General features: G+C 37.9%; 1 protein-coding gene across 2 annotated transcripts in view; it reads left to right on the forward strand.

The window, feature by feature from the left end:
• The window catches only part of LOC147311795 (ephrin type-A receptor 6-like), a 182440-nt gene that overhangs the window by 39011 nt on the left and 121864 nt on the right, over positions 1-21565 (forward strand). For both annotated transcript variants that reach the window (XM_086267658.1, XM_086267657.1), the window contains one exon: positions 2949-3612. In XM_086267658.1, coding sequence (XP_086123784.1) covers positions 2949-3612 — 664 coding nt within the window. The remainder of the gene's footprint in view (positions 1-2948; positions 3613-21565) is intronic.

A 21565-nucleotide genomic window follows, 5' to 3' on the forward strand; every position in this document is an offset into this window, starting at 1 on the left:
AAAGAAAGAAAGAAAGAAAGAAAGAAAGAAAGAAAACTGTAAGAATGGTTTGCATAATATCTTAAATCACTAGACCTTGAATCAGAAAGATGCTTGCCGTCAGTATCAAGTGTGCATTCTTACAAGAGCACTCAGGGAGTGTAATTCCCCAGAAAGACAAGGACTATACAAAAACTTTAGTGTTTTAATGATGTTTTATTGCAATACAATGACATCAGCCTGTTATGGCATCATTGGTCATTGTTATGTCGTTTGGGTATTGTATTGAAGAAACCAAAAGTGTGTTGTACAGCTCTCCCCATGCCCTTTCATATGATATCACTCGGTGCGTTTTTTGTCGAGGTTTTTTAAGGTGAAGGTCGTCCCTGAGACCTAACAATGATGATGAAGTTCAAATATTGTTGTGAAATTTAAAAATGATTCATAAAAAATGTGGGTAAGCTTTTTCACTGATTTTGAAATTTGTTGTGACTCTGACCTTGACCCAATTTTCACCAAAATTTAATCAGCTCGAGTTGTTATTAGTTTCTACTATCACACAAAATTTGACAGTAATGTTAGACAGACAACAAAAAGTAACTGATTAAATATTTCCTCTCTTCAAGGGGAGAATAATGTGATGCAGTCACCTAGCATTGGGGAAAAAATGTGGGTATTAGGAAAGAAAACAGTTTCCATGTCCATTTCCATAGTCCTTTGGTGCTCCGTTTGTTGATTATCCCAAAGGAGTCATTAAGAGGCTTTTCTCTGTCTGGAGCCATGGCATAGATTTTATCACAAAGGACGGTTCTGAAATCATATCTGAAAGCTTTGGAATCCCAGTGAATCCATATGGACTTAACAAAGAGTAAACTCCATATGTCTACTTACATTTTGTATATATGGAAGCTAATGATCCATGTTTTCTCGTTTTTTATCTGTTAGTCTGTTTTCCTAGTCAGTTGTTATTATTTCTGCATTTTTCCATATTTTTCTTTCAAAGTTATTTCTTTCTGTTTATATTTTGATTTTTTTTTTCTCATTTCAGCTTCTTCATGGAAATATTTTCATGCCAATATTTTAAGTATTTCATGTTCTGTTTTTTTGTTTTGGTTTTTTTTTTTTTTATCTTTATGCCTTGCCCCAACAGAAACGCGTTGTCCAGCTGGATTTAGTGTGTACTTTTGATGGCAACATCACATTTAATCAAACTCAATTTGTTTGACTGTAATGCTACGTTTACACCTTGAGCGAAGAGCAGATTAAAACCTGCTGTCTTTGGATGATTGAATTAGAACATGTTATTAAAAAGGATAATGAGTATGTGAGAGCAAACATTAGGCTTTGATTACTACTCTCATCAAGAGGTAATATTTATCTAAGTGAAAAAACAGCTTATTAAATGTGCAAGCTTATCAGGCAAATAGTATTGGTAAATTAACCACCAGCGCTATCTCAACCCTCCGGATTTTGTTTGCCTATAAACGAGCTATTTTCCAGCCCTCGTTTAGAACAGGCATCTCTCCCCCCAGACCCAAGAAAGGGAACATGAAATGTGTGTATGTTTGATGTAGTCAAATTACTTATGTTAATGTGTTGGTAATTAAAAGCTTTATACATGGTCTTCCATACCTTCGAGCATATTTCTCACATCTCTGAAAACAGTGTTGATTTTAGTGTTTGACTCAAAGAAGTAGACAGCTGTGCATACTGCAATGCACAAGCAAGGTTCATTGGAGAAGTCACAGTGACCGAATTGAGCTTTCGATGCCTGAAAATTATGTATGCATGCATAAGTGTTTCATCTAGGAAAATGTATGCAAAGTAATGGGAACAGTAGCAGCAGCAGTGATGGGTAAAAATAGATCCCATATATCGTCATATACAGTAAAACCTATGAGGTAAGTGGCGTAAATATGAGTCTAAATATAAACCTCATACACACAAACATACACAAACACACACACAAGGGCAAACTCTGCAGCTCGTGGAGAGTCTGACGCTGCATTGTAAGCGAACTGATTTGAGAGCCCTTTTTTCCCAGGCAGGTAATTTGATTCTTTGAGGTCGATGTTGTGTGGTTTTGGGGTCGCCCATGTAGCCAGTCCCCACTCTAATAAAACCTGAGAGCGCTGCAGAACCAGGAGGCTAAAACCCCCCATTAACTTCTTTCCCATCAACATGGGGACAGGTAACCTAATGACCCTGCAAAGCTGCAATGCTCCCTAATCATGTGACCTGGGAGTTGCAGAGCTGATGACTAGGCAGCTGGAGCTCGACATCATACCAGGAAAAAACCTACCTCTAGGAATATGAGGAAAACAGATTGTTAGTTTGTTAATGATTTATTTATTTTTTTACTTGAATGTGGTATGGACTGAGATGGTCTTGCTGGCACTCTCTTTAACCTTAATCCAGAGAAGAATATCTGAACAACTACATGTGTTCTCCAAAAGTTGATTCTGTTCATCTGGACGTAGCGTTTTGTGGGAGAAACGTTTCGTCACTCATTCAAGTGACTTCTTCAGTCTCAGCTGACTGCAGGTTTCCCCAATCTTATAAACAGTACATTTGCATAATGACTGAAACCAGCCCACTGAAGGAACTAAATGTGTTACTGTCCAAATTTGGTTTGAATACAGTCTAATATAAACAAAGTGTCTCAGAAAGAAGCAGAAAGAAGCAGGAAGCTATTATAACTTCCAGATTGCGTCTGTGCTCTGTATAGCATCAATCTTGGGATTTGAAATGACCACACAGTTTTCCTTCAGTGCCACACTTGGGACTAAATTAATATTGCGCAACTATGTTGTTAATTTTGTCCATGTTTTGTATGGAATGCTATGACCTGTGAGGCCTGCTAGCAGATCTTGAATTAATACTAACTCTTTCTTTTTCTTCCCTCATTTTTACCCCATTCTTTCCTCCTCTCTCCCCGACCCTCTACACTCTTATTATTTTTCCTTTAGTGGGATGCAATCACAGAGATGGACGAGCACAACCGACCCATCCATACTTTCCAGGTTTGCAATGTGATGGAGCCCAACCAAAACAACTGGCTTCGCTCCAACTGGATTTCACGACAGGCAGCCCAGAAGGTCTACGTGGAGCTCCGCTTCACCTTGCGCGACTGTAACTCAATCCCTTGGGTGTCTGGCACCTGCAAGGAGACCTTCAATCTATTCTATCATGAGACAGATGAGGCACACGGTGTCAAGTTCAGGCCTGCGCAGTACACCAAGATTGACACCATTGCTGCTGATGAGAGCTTTACTCAGATGGATCTTGGAGATCGGATCCTCAAGCTCAATACGGAGGTGCGGGAGGTGGGACCCATAAACAGGAAAGGCTTTTATCTGGCTTTCCAGGACATTGGCGCTTGCATTGCATTAGTGTCTGTGAGGGTTTACTATAAGAAATGTCCATTTACACTGAGGAACCTGGCCTCATTTCCAGACACAGTGCCCCGCGTGGACTCTTCTTCACTGGTGGAAGTGAGGGGGGCCTGTGTTGACCATGCTGAAGAAAGAGACACACCCAAACTGTTCTGTGGAGCTGATGGAGACTGGTTGGTTCCCCTGGGAAGATGTGTCTGTAGTGTTGGGTATGAGGAGATTGATGGTTCATGTGTTGGTAAGTTTTCCAAGTTTTGTATATTTTAACTTGCTTTTCATTCTGCTCAGTGAAGCATTTTTTGAACTCAAAGACGTTTTTAGTCAGTCTTTCCAAAGCTCTGAAAGAAAAAGAATTGATGGTGAAGGTGACGCTGCTGTAGGGTTATGAGAACCCTGCAGCTGAATGCTTTGCCCATGGGTTATTGTTAGCAGCCTCTAATTGGAAAAAAGGCTTGTTTTGTTTTTAAACTGTCTTAATACTAATGTTTTGTTCTTGGTTCTTAATTAGCTTTTACTTAGATGTCCTTACCAAACCTTGACTTTAATTAAACCCACCTTTATTAAATTATTTCCCATATTTCTCTTTCTCAAGTGGTCAGAATGATAATAAATCTCAGACTTCACCTAAATGCAAATAGCAGCGGTAATTTCAATTCATTTTGACCATCAATGTTTATTTACAACATATATATAGTAAAAAAGGACATATATATATATATATATATATATATATATATATATATATATATATATATTTGACATAAGTATTGATGCATCCACCAGTCAGAAAGATAAGCAATGTGGACAGGTGATGATATGAAACCTGCAGTGCTTCAGTACAATTTACTTCCCATTGTACCATCACATGCAACAACTAGAGAACGCTTTATAGTCCCCACAGTCTATGTACATACTCACTCTTGCTGGTTCAAACGTCGAACAATTGCATAATATTATTGTTGTTATTATTATTTTTATTTATTAACCTTCCTATTAACCTATTAACCGTTATTGACCTTCCCTATTCATTTTGACTCATTACCCATATTTTTTTGTTGTTTGTCTTACCATTTTTACTAGCTGCTAATTTTCTCAGATAACAGAGGTGTAGTCACGTGAAAGGTTTTGAATGATTATGAATGTTATTATGGTAGCAGTAGGAGGACCTGATGCCATCTAAGGCTGTATTTGTATGTGTTTGTGTGTGTGTGAGCGAGAGAAAGAGAGTGTCTGTTTCAACAGCTTAAAACTGCATATTTTAGTTAGTCTGTTGTTTTTCTATCAAATTTCTAATTTTAGGGCTTTTTTAAAGCAATTTTTGAAAATTTTCAGTGTTTTTTGCCCTTTGGCTACTGTTTAAATTCATATGAAAACATTTTTACAAAACTAAACTCTGCAGTAACTTTGGTTTTGCTTTATGAAAGATTAGTGAGTAGGCTGTTTATTTTTACACAAAGTTTAAACAATTGAGAGGGTTATGAAACCAGAGGTGTTTTTCTGTGTGCTCTGGTGAAAAGCACGTATTTTCCTTACTAGCTGGTAAAATCCAAACATGATAATCTTGTTGTGGTAAATGGTGTGGTTGTAAAATTTAGTATAATGAGTGAAGCTTTAGAAAGCAGTCATAAAGTGAAACATCATACTGGGTCCAGTGTTAAAGCTGGTCCAGGCACCAAAGCTTCACCACAGGATTTTAGGATTGTGTTTTGCATGTGTGTGTCGTGGTGCTTTATACATACAGAGAAATGAACATGTGTCTATGTGTGTTGTGATGAATCATATGTGTAGGAATGTTGTTGTGTATATCTGTATTCTACCACCCGTTGTCTCAGTGGCTACCTTGGTGTGACAGATTACCTCAGCTGGCTTGGTAGCAGCTTGATCCTCAGCTCTCTGATATGAGCTTTGGGTTATCACTGACAGCACGGCTCACTGGGAATGCTACCTTCAAGAAGTTCCAATGCGACTTCTTTTCAAACCAAGTAAAGTCCTGATGTCAGGTCAACAGATACACATGTCTATAATCCAAAGGAGACAGATCCACAATCTAAAAGGTGTCCTAATGTACTTGCAAGTTGCAACTTATCAAAACCATAATATGGAATTTAACTTTATACATTTAACAAATGAAAGAATGAAAGCATCTACTAATATTTATCCTAAGAACTAACAATATACTACAATATCATGGATATAGAACACATTTTAAATTAGTAACTGATCTGAATTCACAGTTTAGCACAACAAAAGACACTGGCTCTTAACAAGTAATCCAAGCTTGTGCAATTAGTTTTGTAAAGATCAAGAAAATATGTAAGATTTACCAGAATGATCAAGATGCATAATCTATAGAAATATTGGCACAAATTAGATGCCATTGTACATGTTTGTTTCCCTCCAAAAAATAATCACCATAGACTACAGCCTTTTAAAAAACACTTTTGAGACATTTCGCTGGTTTTCTCACACCATTCAGAACCAGATGTCCTTGCACAGTTGATTACAATTCATCTTGTGACACAGGTCAGGGAGGCTTTCCAGCTGCACCTGCAGCTGCATCATAATCAACAGGCCAGGGGTGAAACTGCAGCTGTGATTAGAGTGCGTCTATCCTAAAATCATTTCTCCATTCTGCTCCTTTAATATTTCTTATGCGTTAATTGAGTGATAAAAAAGCTAGCAGAGGCAGATAAACTTGCTGTTGAAAACTTTTGGGAAAAACATTGCAAAAGAACAATTTGTGATGGATTCGTGGGCTTCTTCTTTATCTCTTCTTTAAGAGGTAAAGGAGTAATGTGGTGCATCCCTGCTGTTGGCCCTGTGCCTTTCATCTTTGACATATATATAACATAGGGGAAAATACATGTAATTACATTACATGCCATTTAGTCTGATTTGAATATAATCTTTGGAAGAACTACATGTCACATAAAAATCACAAGAAGTAGTTAAGCACCTTGGTCATTGAAGAAGACTCCTGAGGTGGCGGGTTAAATCAACCAGAACAGACATTTTGGCTCAGTGCCATTTACAAACATAAGCAGACTCAACACTGCCACCTATCAGTATCGACGCTGGCCCCTTAAAGCACAATAAATTAAAGTAATTTCCTTCTTCCTCTCCTTATCCTAAACCCCTTGCTCTCAAAGGAGCATATTTCACAGTTGGGTTAAGTCTAGCCCTTTGGGCAATGTGATGGCATTTTACTGCAATGTCAGCCCTGTAATGCAGCTCCTGTTCATTGTTCCAGCATTCAAACAGGCTTAGTTATTGAAAAGCCCCCACACAAAGTGCCACTAGAGCACCTTAGGCATTGAAGGAGAAGACTGAGGTAGCTGGCTAAAGTAATCTTTCAAGTGTTAGTTTACAACAAATTGGTAGTTTAAATGCAACAGCTGCCTTCCTATGTAGCAGATATGACCAGGTTGAACAACCTGTGATTCCAGTAGCATCCCATTCATAAATATGTGAAAAGCATAGGATTAATGTCTTTGTCATATCTATTTGCTTGCTAGTTGTTGCTATAATACAGAACTAACATTTCACATGCTAAAAGGAAGTCGCTTTCAGTGAAGTCTAAATGTTATGCATAGAACTGGAAGATGGAACAAAACTATTTAGTGGAAGAAAGTGTAGCTGTCTCTTTCCTGAAAATTGGAAGTTATATATATATATATTAAAAAAATGGAATCTTTTAAATCTATCAGATCTCAGACTGAGATCAGTTGATCAGTAAAATCTTCTTCAAGTTTTGTACACGGCAGATTACTTTGTATTATTGTTTTCCTTTGATAACCCCTACAGCAATAGCATACACAGATATCAGGCAAACATCCATCCATCCATTTCTTTCTGCTTGGGCTTAGAGCACATCCCATCTGCCTCAGGGTGGGAGGCAGGGTACACCTCCAACAGGTCACCAGTCTGTCGCACGACTAACTCACGGACACAGAAAACCATTCATGCTCACATTCACACCTACATTCAGTTTAGATGTAGCCTTGCTATGAATATCTTTGTACTATGGGAGGAAGCTGGAGTATCTGACAACCATGTAAACCTTCAGTCATCTCAAAGAAGAGATAAACTGCTCAAAGCCTGAATAAATGTTTTTACTCCACTTAGGTGAGAATGAAGGACATGCTCTCCACCCAGCTTAAGTCAAATAATCTTTTTCTTTCATTCAGACTCAGTGGATTTGGTCACAGCAGTATTTTAATCTCCTGTCCATTACCTGGATGAAGTGCCAGTGTGCTGCAGTAAGACTGAGGCTAATAAATGCCTATAACCCATATTACTGCTTGCATGTTCTTCCACATATACACTGATATAAATGGGTTTAAAATGTTCTTTAAAATTGAGATTTTTAAATCGGAATATTATATGGGCCAAATGAGACGAGTCTTTAAATGAAGTATATGAAAAATGCATACGCATAAGTCGCTTTTTTTTTAAATTTAAGTGAAATTTGCTGGGGGATGGGGATCTTGTCAAAATTGATGTAATTATGATATATATCCATATCCATACATATATGTAGAAGTAAGCAAAAGGTCTTTATAGAGTAAACTTGAATTCATATAGTCACTCGCTGTACTATTTTGGTTGTTGTGGCTTTTACATGTTGTTGGCTGTAGTTTGGGAGGTAGAGCAGGTAAGGTACTCTCCAGAAGGTTGGTGATGCGATCTCTTTCTCCTCCAGTCTTTGAGTATCCTTCGGTAAAATGCTGAATAGGAGGGCGAGTGTGCGTGAATGTTAAACAGAAACTTAATCATAGTGCAAGCTTTGTTTGCCTAAGAAAGGAAAGCAAGCCTTTATGTTGGCTGATACAAAGTCCAACAAAATAGGAGTTCACACAGAACACAAAGGGAAGGCAGCTTGGGAACATGGATGGATGCTGGATACCATGGATACCATGGATGAATAGATGGATGGAGTTTGAGTTCAAAAATCCATCGCCCTACTGTTTTAAGAACAAGCTGTTCATACCAAGCAATTGGTATGGTAATTTACCCAAAAAGTGCTTGTATGAATGGTGTTATTGGGTGAATGAGGCATGTGATAAGTTAGAATATAAAAGCACTATATGCTGTAAAAACCAGTCCATTTACTATTTGCATCTTAGCTGATCTATTTATGGTCTTATTTATACCTTATTTTTTCTCTTGATGCAAATATTTAATATGTGTATGTTTGAGTGCATTCGGCATGTCCTTGTTGTGCATTACAAGAGGCTGTTATTTAATGCTGTATAACATATGTACCCACCTGCTCATTAGCAGTAGTCTAGGCAACTAGACTGAATGCAAGAACAGCACACATACATCTTCTTGGATGAAGAGCTCAGTCTCTCAGTGTCTCTCTTTATCTCTCTCTCCTCCATCTCTCTCTCACTCACTTTAGCTTTCATCATCTTTCCCTCTCAGTGTAAGACAATCTAGCTGATGCTGTTATCACTCAGTGTTGTACAGCAGGTCATCATGTGTTTTCGGACTCTGTGTAAGAGCACTCAGCAGTGCTATGAATAATGTAATCACAGGGTGTCTGTGTGCTTTTATTTATATGTTTGCCTGTGTTTTAGGTTGTTGTACAGTGAATCTTCCCTCTGATGATTGGGCAAAAGCAAGCTAGGATACAACTAATGTTGTGCAGCATACATTTAAAATTACTGAACAGCACATCAGTCAAATAATAATGGACACCCTTTGAAATAAAAATACCACAACATACTGTGACAGTTTGTGACCCAACCTGTACTGCTTTATAATCTGTTAAATATAAACCAGCCACTCTTCCTGTCTTTTTTTAAGGTTAATCATCTTGAGACAGCAGACAAGCTCTTTAACCTCCTAGGACCTGGTGTCCACATATGTGGACATCGCATTTTTGGGTTTTTTAGACCAAAATACTTAATTTTGCTCTACAAGGGCCTGATGTCCACTTACGATAACATTATACTGCCACTGTTCTATCGAAAGTTTAAATGAATATCCTCATATGTGGCTCTCATTTTTCTTAGAAACAGAAATCAGGTTAAACAAATCTGGTAATTCTTTGTTTTCACATTCATCAGGTCCCAAAATGTCCAAATATCAAAGAGAGATTAAAAATGCATGCCGTGGAAGAGTTTGGGTCTTAGGAGGTTAAATATTGGAGGGTACACACATCCAGTGTACATATGTTTTATGGACTTGGAAAAGGCATGTCCCTGTGTGTGTGTAACTGGTGCTTCTGGAGAATTGGTTATTGGGCCTGTAATGTCATTTACTCCCTATACAACGTCAAACTTCTGTCTTTGGTCTCAGGATCACATCTTTGCTATTGTTGGCTACATCAAGCAGTGATGTCTAGCTTACACTGTTGAAAAAAAGATTTCCTGCTTAAGATAGAGGATGAATTTCTGCCTCAAGTGGACTTCAAGTACCTAGGTAAAGCTGATGATTATCTTCAAAGTTATCATTACTACCCTCACAGATGACCACAAGCTGCAGGTAGTTACCAAATGAATAGGATCATGAACAGGAAATGAGTTCCCTCCAAAGAAGATCTGCCCTTAGAGAAGAGGTAATCAGCTCAGTCACTGGGCGGTGGTTCAAAGTAGGGGTGCTGCTCTGCAGCAGTGAAAGCAGTCAGTGGAGATGGTTTGGATATCTGACTGTCAAGCTTTGTTTGCCTAAGAAAGGAAAGCAAGCCTTTGTGTTGGCTGATACAAAGTCCAACAAAATAGGAGTTCACACAAAACACAAAGGGAAGGCAGCTTGGGAACATGGATGGATGCTGGATACCATGGATACCATGGATGAATAGATGGATGGAGTTTGAGTTCAAAAATCCATCGCCCTATTGTTTTAAGAACAAGCTGTTCATACCAAGCAATTGGTATGGTAATTTACCCAGTTCCAGGATGGCACTGGCTCTACGTCAAGTGTCAGAGGTGGGCTACACTTAAGTAATTGCACAGGTAAAAGGAGCAGCTGTGTTAATGTTAAATGGCATGCTCGTATAAACATCTTGACAAAAGTTTCACCAATAAGACATTTTCAATTACAGCATGAAGATAGTCAGACAACAATTACAGCACATATCCTTCACTCTGTCAGCTCCCCCAAATGAGATGTCAAACACACACACACGTACACACATACTCACACAAAAGACACATGCACACAAATGAGGGCGTGGGTGGAAGGCAAAGACTCCCATAATGAATAGCATAAAACACACATATAAAAATATAACCCATAGAGCACACCAAACAACAAAACAACAACAAGTCCAATATGCACTCAAGCATTCACAACAATGTGATAATGCAAGCGACAATTTTGCTCTCACAAAACACACACGAGGAGACACACCAGGGGGTTCGAGCTGGCATCAGCAACAGAGCTGTTTACAGACGGGCCACACGGCAGGGAGACACTGTGACATTTCAGAAAAGGATGGTTTTAGTTTAACAAGCATTGCACTTCAGGCTTAATTGGGAGTGTCTGGAATGGGAGAGAGAGAAACAGAGTGTGTACGTACCCCGGTAGCGGCTCAAAGTCTGTCTGATGAATTTAATCCCACCTCACTCAGCATCAGCGCTGACATGTCATGACCATAGGATGTCATGCCTTGCTTCTTTTTTTTTTAACTGAGCACCGTTTGACAGTTGCATTGTAAGAAAATTGCTTGCAGCAGATATAAGAGCAACAGAGTCATGATGAAGGCACATGTGGATATATCAAAGGCCAGATTTCCTGTTTCTCATTTGTCACAATGAATTGTCCTTCGTTAATAATTTTGACATACTAATCCACTGTCTCCAAAAATTACAAACAATAGCATCTTTGATCACTCTGATTATTTCTGTTTGTTTTTTCAATTCACAGTTCTGTTAAATCTACATTTGTTTGAATAGACATCACACAGTATGGGTGAACTTAAATGCCTGGGGTTTTGTTTGTCGTCTACACAGTCATTGTATTAGACTTTATTTATGCTGTTCCCACAAAGGATATAATTGAAATCTCCTTGATGCATTTGGTATGCTAATGTTCATTTCCCCCTGAGCTGTCATTAAGCTCAATGCACCACTAAAAGGCACTGAGTTTCGCTACTAAAGGCTTGGGGTGGTTTGAATTATGTCCAGTGTAAATTCTTTCTGTCAGGCCATGGCCTCATTGTGCATCACTACCTACTGTCACATAAGCAGAGAATAATCACTGAGAATATTAAAAATAAATCATCAGACATTATTCCAGATTAAGAAAAAAATCAGTGTGATACATTATGTTATATCTATCGATCGATCGATCGATCGATCGATAGATAGATATAGATATATATGCGTGAGCATGTGTGTTATAATAAAATCAATTAATCTGTTAACCTAACCTAAATAAATGTATAAATAGAGGTGATTTGACTGAGTTGCTCATTTTCACCATTCAATTGCACTGGAAAATACAATGGTGTTTTTGAATGAATGTTTTCACCTTGGAGGCCGAAAGAAAATTGCACTTACTAATTCTTAAAACTGTGTCTTACTTTAGACCTTCACTGTGCAGAATGATGTGGTTGAGGTTAATAAGTTACTGTCAAGGCAGACATACTTTTTTGGTAAGAAAATGGAAATTTGGGGCAAGATTGCCATCTAAAAATTCTCGCTAGAAGATTAAAAAAACCTGTAGTGAATAACCGCTTCATAGAAAATATTCCACAAGTCTGAGTAATCTGACTGGAGCTATCATACAGTACTTCATATTCTGTGTGATGCAATTACCTTTGAGGTTTATCTCTTTGAGGTGGTAAGGTCTATATATCCCTGTGAGGACCAATTTTTGATAGCCCATTGTTCTTGTAAGGATGTTGTAGGTGTTGAACTAATGGCTGAAGATAAATAATGTTATATAATAATATGGAGCTGTTTAATATTAAGTATTAAGAAAAATTAAGAGACTAGAAAAAGTTTGAAGTTTGTTTGTGATCATAATTATTGTTATTACATTTTATAGAACGATGCATCTTATTTAATATTTAAATCCACTGTGCTAAGAGTTTTGGAGAAGAAAAACATGTTGATAGATAAGTGTGTGTTTATATATATATATATATATATATATATATATATATATATATATATATATATATATATATATATATGACCATGACTGTTCTTTCTTTATGGTTCCTCCGCAGCTGCCTCTATTTGCTCATTTACAACACATATCAATTAGAGCTGGGCGATATATCGAGTTTTTAAAACATATCGATATATTTTTATACGAGATATAAGATGTGACAATATCCTTTATATCGATATAGTCTATGTTACGTTATAATTATAGTTGTGGAGCCGCAAGTTTGCCTCTCTTTCGTCCACTTTTGTCTCTACGCAACGTTACTCCGCCTCGCCTTCACTGAAGACAACTCCCCCTTCTCCCCCATCGCTTCACGTGCAGGCAGCGACAAGATGGACACGGCAAATCTCCGTTAACGAGTTACTGTGCATCGCCCCATGCGTGGGGCTGGACAGCGTCAACGTGTTAACGAGCTAACCATGCTAACGAGCTAACCGCGCTAACGAGCTAACCGCGCTAACCCTAAAATCCTTTCATTCTCTCAAAAGTTGACAGTGCGCCTTATGTATGAATTCTGGTTGTGCTTGATGGCCGCGAACCGATTTTATGTGGTACACGGCGCTCAGCAATCTGTCAAAAATGTTTGAGTACGACTTTGGTAAGCTACGGAGCTGCACCGCTTGATAGATTGTCGGCGCATTACGGCTACCGAGGAGCTTCGCGGAGTGATACGTACTGTGCTTCAACGTAATATTACCGTATTGTGTGTGTGTATAAGGACCATAAATGGCACCTGTAAGAGACGTGGTTATGAAGCGGATTTCAAACTCCAGGCTATCAGTCACACAGTAAAACTTGGGAACCGAGCAGCTGTGAAATCTGTCTGTCTTTGTTATTACGCTCAGCGTCTTTTAGTTTACATTTTGACGGCACAATTGTGAGCTCTTTGTTTAGCACAAAAACAACATTGTTTTCTTTTATTTATGGAGCATTATTATTTAATGAATGCTCATAATTTAATTTTGAGTAATTTTTCATGTACATCTGTGTTGTATGTAAATAAAAGTGCCTGTGTGACATCTGGGACACAGCTTTGACTAAGAACTCTCTTTTTGTTCTTACTTTATGGCTTAAAAAAAATATCGAGATATACATCTTATATCGCCATCCAGCTAAAAAATATCGAGATATGAATTTTGGGTCATATCGCCCAGCCCTAATATCAATTACATTTCCCTAGACTGCTGGTGCTTTACCTTCCTCTGTCTCTCTTTAAATCAGTCACTTGATGAGCATTAGAGGCTCTCGTGTTGTCGCTCTTCAATCTGTAATTGAGAACAAATGTGGAGAGGGAGAGTGTTTAATTGGGGTTGTCAAGCAGGAGGCGGGTTTGTTGGGCACCTAGAGATCTCCTCATCTCTTTCCATTTTAACTGTTTAAAGAATAAATTATGCAGATTGCAGTTTTTGCAAGTCCTAGTTGCGATGTGAACTTGCGGTGACTTCTGCCTCGCTTTTTTCCCCCCCTTCCTTGCCGAGAGTTACTTCAAAGCCTGAAAGTGATCAAAGACAGTTGAAAAAATAAATTCCCCAACGTACCGGCACCCTGCATACATACATACAGCTTCTGCATGTCTCAACACCACACACTCTCTCAGCCAGAAAACAAAAGGAAGCGACACCGTCTAATGTCTTCTTCTTCTTTTTTTCCTTATTTTGTCTCCTCAAGCACAGTCCTGTCAAACATTGCAACATTTCAATTGATTTCTCTTTTCCCTTGTGCCTGTTCTATTTTAGTACATAAGCCAAGAGACTGAATTAGTCATTAAAGGGTATGTATAGTATGACATGGCCCAGATAACACATCACAGGCCTCCAATGAAGAGCAGACTTGTCATAAATAAAAGTACGTTTTAGGAGCTGGAGACAGCTTCTCCCAAGTAAAAAAGGAAAAAAATATGAAGAGGGGAAAAAAACAGGGGTTATTGAGGGTTCAGCTTCAGTGATTACTGCATTTTATTTCGGTACCAGTTTGTTTACACAACAGATATAAAGTAAAAAAAACATAATAACTCTGGTGTCCAATAACTAAAACGTATACACGTTTCATCTGTAATGCCATAAATAACCATTTTGTTTAAAATAGGGTTTTGAAACTAAACAAATCTCTGATCCAGCTTCTCTTATAGGCTGAAGGACTGTATGCATGAACTCCTTGACTCACAGTGTCAACGATACAAATGCTTATGTAATGTGCAACCTGGCTCCATAACTGCACATGGATCACTACAATATTGCATAGCCCATCCGTGCATTTGCGTTTTTTGTTCCTGATTATTTTAATTCATGGCTATTAAAATAACAAATCACAGTATGAATAAAATAACAGCTGGAAGGCACCATAGAATTAAAATTCAGTACATAATAAAATTTAAAGCCTGCATCACCAATTTAGAAGAAAAATATACCCATTTGGTGTTGAAATAATGTCACATTTGTACATCGTGGGTCAGGTGAGGATTTTATTATTTATTCTTTATTTCTTTACACCTGATTTCTCTTTCAAGCTCTCTTTTAACCTACTTAAGCCAGCAGGTATTATGTGGCACAAGTGACAATACAGCACGGTCCTTTTATGGACTGCTCAGACGTGTCAGATAGTGTTGAAAAAGTGTAAACTGCAATCCTGTTTGGCTGGTTTCAGTATCAAAACATACATGATGATTATATAAATGTTGCTCAGGAGAGCAATATATGCTGTACGTCATGGGAACAGAAGTTTGTTTTTCTTTTTTGTTGGACAAATTTAAACTAAGACACTTCAGAATACAGTCAGCTCTGCCTCTAGTGAACAATAAACTCAAACACCAGTGCTGGAGCTGTCCATATTTTCATGCACAAAGGATAATTCAGACTAGTAGACTTATTGGTTTTGGATAACAGTGAAGATCTTTGCAAAGAAATTCTAAGTCTGCCTTAGAACAAGGACCTTAACAAGGGCCAACTAACTGGGATTTTAAATATTTCTGTGCAGGATATTTGACAGGACAAAATTTTAAAAAATCCTAAAATTGCCTCTAGGTTAAAAAACATCACCATGTTAAAGCATTTATTAAGACAAGTTGGTGGTTTTGCTACTTGCATACAATTTTGTCCTAAATATTTTGCAGTTATGAATTTATAAGCATGTATCCCCATACATGAAGTCAATCAAAATGTAATATTTCTTCAGCAAAAGGGGGTCATTGAGAGTACATTTATTGCTGTTTGAACTGAATATTGCCATTTGGCAAAATGTGAGCATGTGTATCCAACTTGACAAAAATGTCAGCTCAGTGACAGTAGTTTCACCTCTTTTTTTATACTCTTCCTCACTCTATCCCTCTATCTTCCAGTGTGGAAAGTGAGCCAATGACCTCAGGGTACGAAAGGCTTTAACTAGCACTAGGTGTCTCTCAATCTGCCAGACTGCTACAGCCAAGCTTGTTAGTCACACTGGTGGAACTGCACACACACATACACATGCACAAGAGTACCATGGACAGACATAATCCAGCCACTGAACGAGGCAAGCAGTAGCAGAATTGGGTCAGTTCGAGAGAAGACTGTGGTGTGAAACCATTTCCCTTGGGGTGGATTGAGGTCTGAACTTTGGCTGACCCCCTGAACAAGTACAGCCACACAATGAAACCTCAGAATCTGAATCTGTTTGAATTAATGCTAACAACTTCACTGATCAGGCTAGAATGGAGGCTTAAGCCCCAGGAAGAGTATTTTGGACATGGATAAAGTAGTGTAGCTGTAATTGGGTTTTCTTCATGCTAAGATTAACGAGAGGAAAGGAAGTTAAAAGCTGAGGAGCTGGGAATGAAGGTAAGTCACTTCTCTTGTGGTTTATACTTCACTTTCACATTAAAATAACTGCTCTTCTATTTGTGTATTTTTATTTCTGGGGGGAAGAGTTACATGACTTTAGACTCTTGCCAAAAACAACTTTAAAAGAAGTGTAGATCCTAATTTGGGACCTTCATCATGATGGTTACAATAATAAGCACATTGTTAAAGTTTGGATGTTATCATGGGACAATCAGCCACTTCTCCGTTCATATTTTTCAGCTCACTGCTTTGAATAGTCTGAAATTATATAGCACATTTTTGTCATTTGTTATTATGAAGTCTAAAGGGTATAGTTTGTGCTTTAGAAATACTACTCTGATGCTATTAGTGATGCAAGAACCCACAAAAGAATAAAGACCTGAATCTATAATATCAATAGAGGGACAGTAAGATGTCCATAATAAGCCATCAGCTATATCAAACAACCTGGGAGAGACCTGGTCTAACTGTGGTCTGCAAAAGAGCAAGAATAATGGAAGAAAGTAATGGAGTAATGGAAGAAAATTAAGAGACAAACATGCAAAACCCTTACTGTATTTCTTCTGTTATTTTTGTTTCCGCATTTTCACCAATGTGCTATTTAAGGTTGCAATTTAAGTGGTAGTGCTGGCCCACAAATCAGCACAATGTTAGAATATTGCCTTATACAGTCATTTAAACTGTCATTACTCTTTACAATGATAACATTTTGTGCCATTAGACTTCAGCAACCAGTCAAACAGATGGTTCATCTGAAATTCAGATAGCCCCCAAAAATGCAGTAAAATAAAAGTAAAGGCCAATAGTTACAGAGATAAAGGAGAACTACAGTCTTACATTTAGATGTGTGTGTGTGTGTGTGTGTGTGTGTGTGTGTGTGTGTGTGTGTGTGTGTGTGTGTGTGTGTGTGTGTGTGTGTGTGTGTGAACTGAAGGATGAGGACGAGCAGCTGTAATATTACTTTGTTCGCTTTTTGTTTTTTCTCCTTTTAATTACTTGTGTTTGGGTTGTCAATAAGTGTCCTTTGTGTGAATACTTTATGCATTTATGTGTGCATGGAACTCAATGCCTTTTTGAATGCTATCAGCATTTGTTGTCTTGTTTACTTTGTGCATATTTGTTTTCATATGTGCTTTTTCGTCTGTGTGTGTTTGTGCGGTTGTGCGTCTTTATTATCTATTACCAGCTGCAGCTAGTAGGCAGCTCATCCCACTCCTTACATTAAAGGTGATGTATGCTTATTGAGCAGCCACAGGCAGAGACTGGAGGCCTGATTTATAAACCAATACAGCTTGTTTTATGGGGGATTGATCTGCCTGTGTCTCCATCAGTGAAGCATTCTCCTTGTCTTTATTCAGAGTGACAGCAGGTAATAAAGGTATGGTAGTCAAAGAGAACAATGAAAGTGTTTACAATTACACTTCTTAGTGGCATCACCTTTACTGACATTCATATATTAAAGTGTATTGTAGACGTGTTGAAAAGTTAGAAACTTTATTGTTCTAGAAAAACACAATCAAGCGAACCATATAGCTGCATTTTAAGATTATTGAAAGTACGTTTTCTTCTCAAAACAAAAGCATTCAGTGAAATTTGGAGAAAAAAAATTATAATACATTAATACATTTATATCAAGAATCAGCAAAAATACATTATTCATTATACTATGGTATTGTGACACTATTACACAATATATACTATGTGAAGTCCCCATATAAATGCCATATAAATCCTAAAATCTGAGCTTTAGAAGCTACAGTAAGTGTGAGAAAGTGTTTCAAAGGGCCTAAACTTTCTTCTACAGCAGTCAAACTGTATTATCACATTATTCTGCAAAGACAATATAGCATTATCCTGCAAAGAACCAGAATCAGCTGATCATCTTTCTGTAATAATGATCATGGTGATCAGAATGATATTGTTATTATGTTGTATAATATTATAACAGAACAATGCTTACAGCATATTTATTCTTCCAAGCACAGTATATAGTGGAGATTTGTGCAAGATAAATTCCAAAGATATTTTTTATGAATAAAATAATATTAGAAAGTTACAGATTCCTGAGTACTGCAACTGTTGGGCAAATCTGCTGAATATTTTCAACATCGCTTTCTCCTCCTTTTCTTCATCTGCCTCCTCCTCCACTACCATCTCCTAAACTCTTAAACACATCTGTCAGAAGTGAGTTTCATTGACTTATTGACCTGTATCAGACTTCTTTCACTTAGCTTTAAAGCCTTCTCACAAATAAATAATAACTTCACAGATAGCATTTTGCGACCTGAGGTAAACACTGGACAGTTTACTACAGGTGAACCTGAAATGTCGCAAAATATTTGACACGTATAGACTCAGAGTATCATTGCCAGTGCCATACAGCAAGAGAATAATTAAAGTTATACCAAAGACATCATGAGAGAGAGAGATAAACGACAGCCAGTACCAAGAAACATGAAACCCTCTACTGATACAAGGTCATAGTAGATGCTGGAAACAGTTTTAGCTGTCTTTTGGTGAGCATATCAACTAGTTGTAATCAGGTAAGTGCTTGCTTATCAGGACTTTAACTAAGTTGCACAGTGCTCATTCAGTTTGTTCATTGAGTTTGTTCCTCTCTGTGGCTAAAAATTGATTTTACTGTGAATTTTAAGAATAAAGTATTGTGAAGGCGCTCTAAGATGAATTGAATTATTACATATATTTTATATTCCCTGAAGAATTTGTTAAATGATGTTGCATTTAATAAGCAACTCTTGAGACATTTTGTAAATAAATTGCAATTACCTTTGAGTGATCCCCCAAAGTAATTGTTAGTTGTTTTGTTGTCCATCCACTGTAATGGTGAAGTGTAAAAAGCTGGAAACATAAAAAAAAAAAAGCCAGAGCTCTGGAAATTGTGAGTTATGTGGTTGCTGTCCCAGAACAGGGTTGTTCCCCTCCCTAAACCTGCTAAACTAATAAAGTTCCCAAAGTCATTTTTTGTGTGCATATACACAACTGTTACATCTGGTCTAAGGGCCGTGCATGGATGAGCACATGGATTGGAATAATTTTCTCCTGAGCATTAACAGCAGCTCAACCAGATCATGGATAATAATTAACATTATGTGGGTGTCAGGGCACGCAAAGACCCCACAGTGTAAGACCCAAACCTTTCCAGGCAACTACCGTCTGTCTGCTGTCATGCACGCACACTGATAACTCTTTCTCTTTGTCTCCCTCACACACACACACACACACACACACACACACACACACACACACACACACACACACACCTGCATTCAGAATCAATGAAGAGGCCACTTACTGGCCACCTGGTTCTCTCTCTCGGTTTCTTTTTCTTTGTCATCTTTCAATCAATCCAAGTTAAAAAGAAATGGCACTGTTGGTGAAAAATACCTGCAGCAGCTGTGGTTTTCAAAGCCCCAGACACAAGAAAGGACACAAATGCACAACACACGCAAACACACAAACATGGTCTCAGGCTCTCAGTAAAGGGTTCAGGAGTAACAGTAGAGATACAGTTCAGGGGTATGAAAAACAGACTTCTCGCTGTTTTGCAATTCATTAAGGGTTTAATGTTAATCTTTATAGTTACACTTTAATTGTCACAGATTTGTAATTAGTGCTGACATGTGACACAAAGAAAGCCAGCTTTTCTCACAGTGCATAGTGGAACTAAAAAGTAGTTTCGTACAAAATACATTTAGAATTAAAAGACACAAGAAAAAGGCATAAAAGTGCTCCACTAAACGCTGAAAGACACACCAGGGTATGTGCTGTAATCCCCACACCTTTCTTCCTTCTGCTTATCCTATTTTTGTTTTACCTGTTTCATGTGTCTCAGGTGTTATGCTGAGATCATTATCAGTTCATTACATTAGTATATGCTCCCACCCTAAACATCCAACAGATGGTATGATAATAATCTCATTTTCCTGAAGATGTGATGAGTCATTTAGAAATAGACTGAAATGCATGGAACAAACTAAGACCTTGTGTTTTTCTAAGATTTATATAGTTTTAAAGTCAAGGAGACCAAAGAGTCCATCATAGGTCATAGTGGATAGAGACAGTATGACTGAAAGCAGCTGCCCAATTCAAGTATCCCAGCCCAAAAAAACACAAAGCCCTTAAACTTTTATGTGCTTTATGGACTTACAGTTTTCATATTTTTACAATTTAAGCATAACCATGGGGGTTTCTGCATTTGTCAGAAATCACTATTTAAATATGGTGTAATTTATCAGAGCAACTTATTTTAATATTATCTCCCAGCTTGCAATATATCCCTAAGTATATCTTCTATCTCTCGTTGTTTTCTTTTCTTTTTTTTTCATTCATTGCATTGGTTTTCAGTCTGTTGTACATTTCATAGCATCTGGTTTTCCCGGAGAAACAAAAGAATTTGCTGTATGTCTCAAGGAGACAGAGAGAGATTTACTGGCACCTTACTTTGGTCTGTTTTATGTGGATAGTTTCCTAACATGTGCAGGTTGCTCTGCAGGGAAGAGAAAATGCTCTCTGTCATCAGGCTAAAAGGAGAGGAGGGAATGTTTGGGGCTGTAGCCTTTTTGTGAGTTCCCCATAAGGATACTGCTTCAAAGTGCATTAGGGGCAAACCTCAGTCTGTTTGTGGAATTCTGCAGGTGAGAGAAAAGAAGAAAGGGAGAGAAAACAAAAGCTTTACTGAATTTGGTTGAAGGGCTTTTAGTCCTCTATTTGACATGGCTTTCAGGTGTAAACTTTTCAGGAGGGTCACCTACAAGGAAAACAGGTGTTTATCAGAAGTCACAGCTGCCCCAGCTTTTAACAAAAGTAACTGTTGTATCTTAATGGCAATATCAGGTCCCCATGCGTTAAACTAAGCTCCATAGCCAAACTCTGACAGAGTAATATGTAAGCAGCAGGACCTTTTGGCAAGTCAACTATATCTTGAGTTGCCAAAAGTAGTGGCTTTTTGAAATGATGATGCTATTGTGTATAACCTTTTTGTAATATTTGGATTCTAGTCCTCGTAAGAGCACCTGTTGTTTTTATAGCTGATTAGGGTTTCTCACTTTCCAATCATTATTTATAATGTATTCTCTATATTTTTAGCTCATCTACAACAAAACAGAGTATCAAGAAGTGCAGAGCCTCCCTCTGAGCTTCTCTTTCTTAAAGCAATCACACAAATATCTGGCTGCCCGGAGCCTGCCATGTTGAAGACTGAACGTCCAACACACACACGCCACACGTGCA

The sequence above is a fragment of the Aulonocara sp. 'chitande type north' Nkhata Bay genome, linkage group LG16, assembly GCF_057382095.1.
Source record: "Aulonocara sp. 'chitande type north' Nkhata Bay isolate Kocher_YH1m ecotype deep benthic linkage group LG16, A_spYH_male_GT1.1, whole genome shotgun sequence".
Lineage (NCBI taxonomy): Eukaryota > Metazoa > Chordata > Actinopteri > Cichliformes > Cichlidae > Aulonocara > Aulonocara sp. 'chitande type north' Nkhata Bay.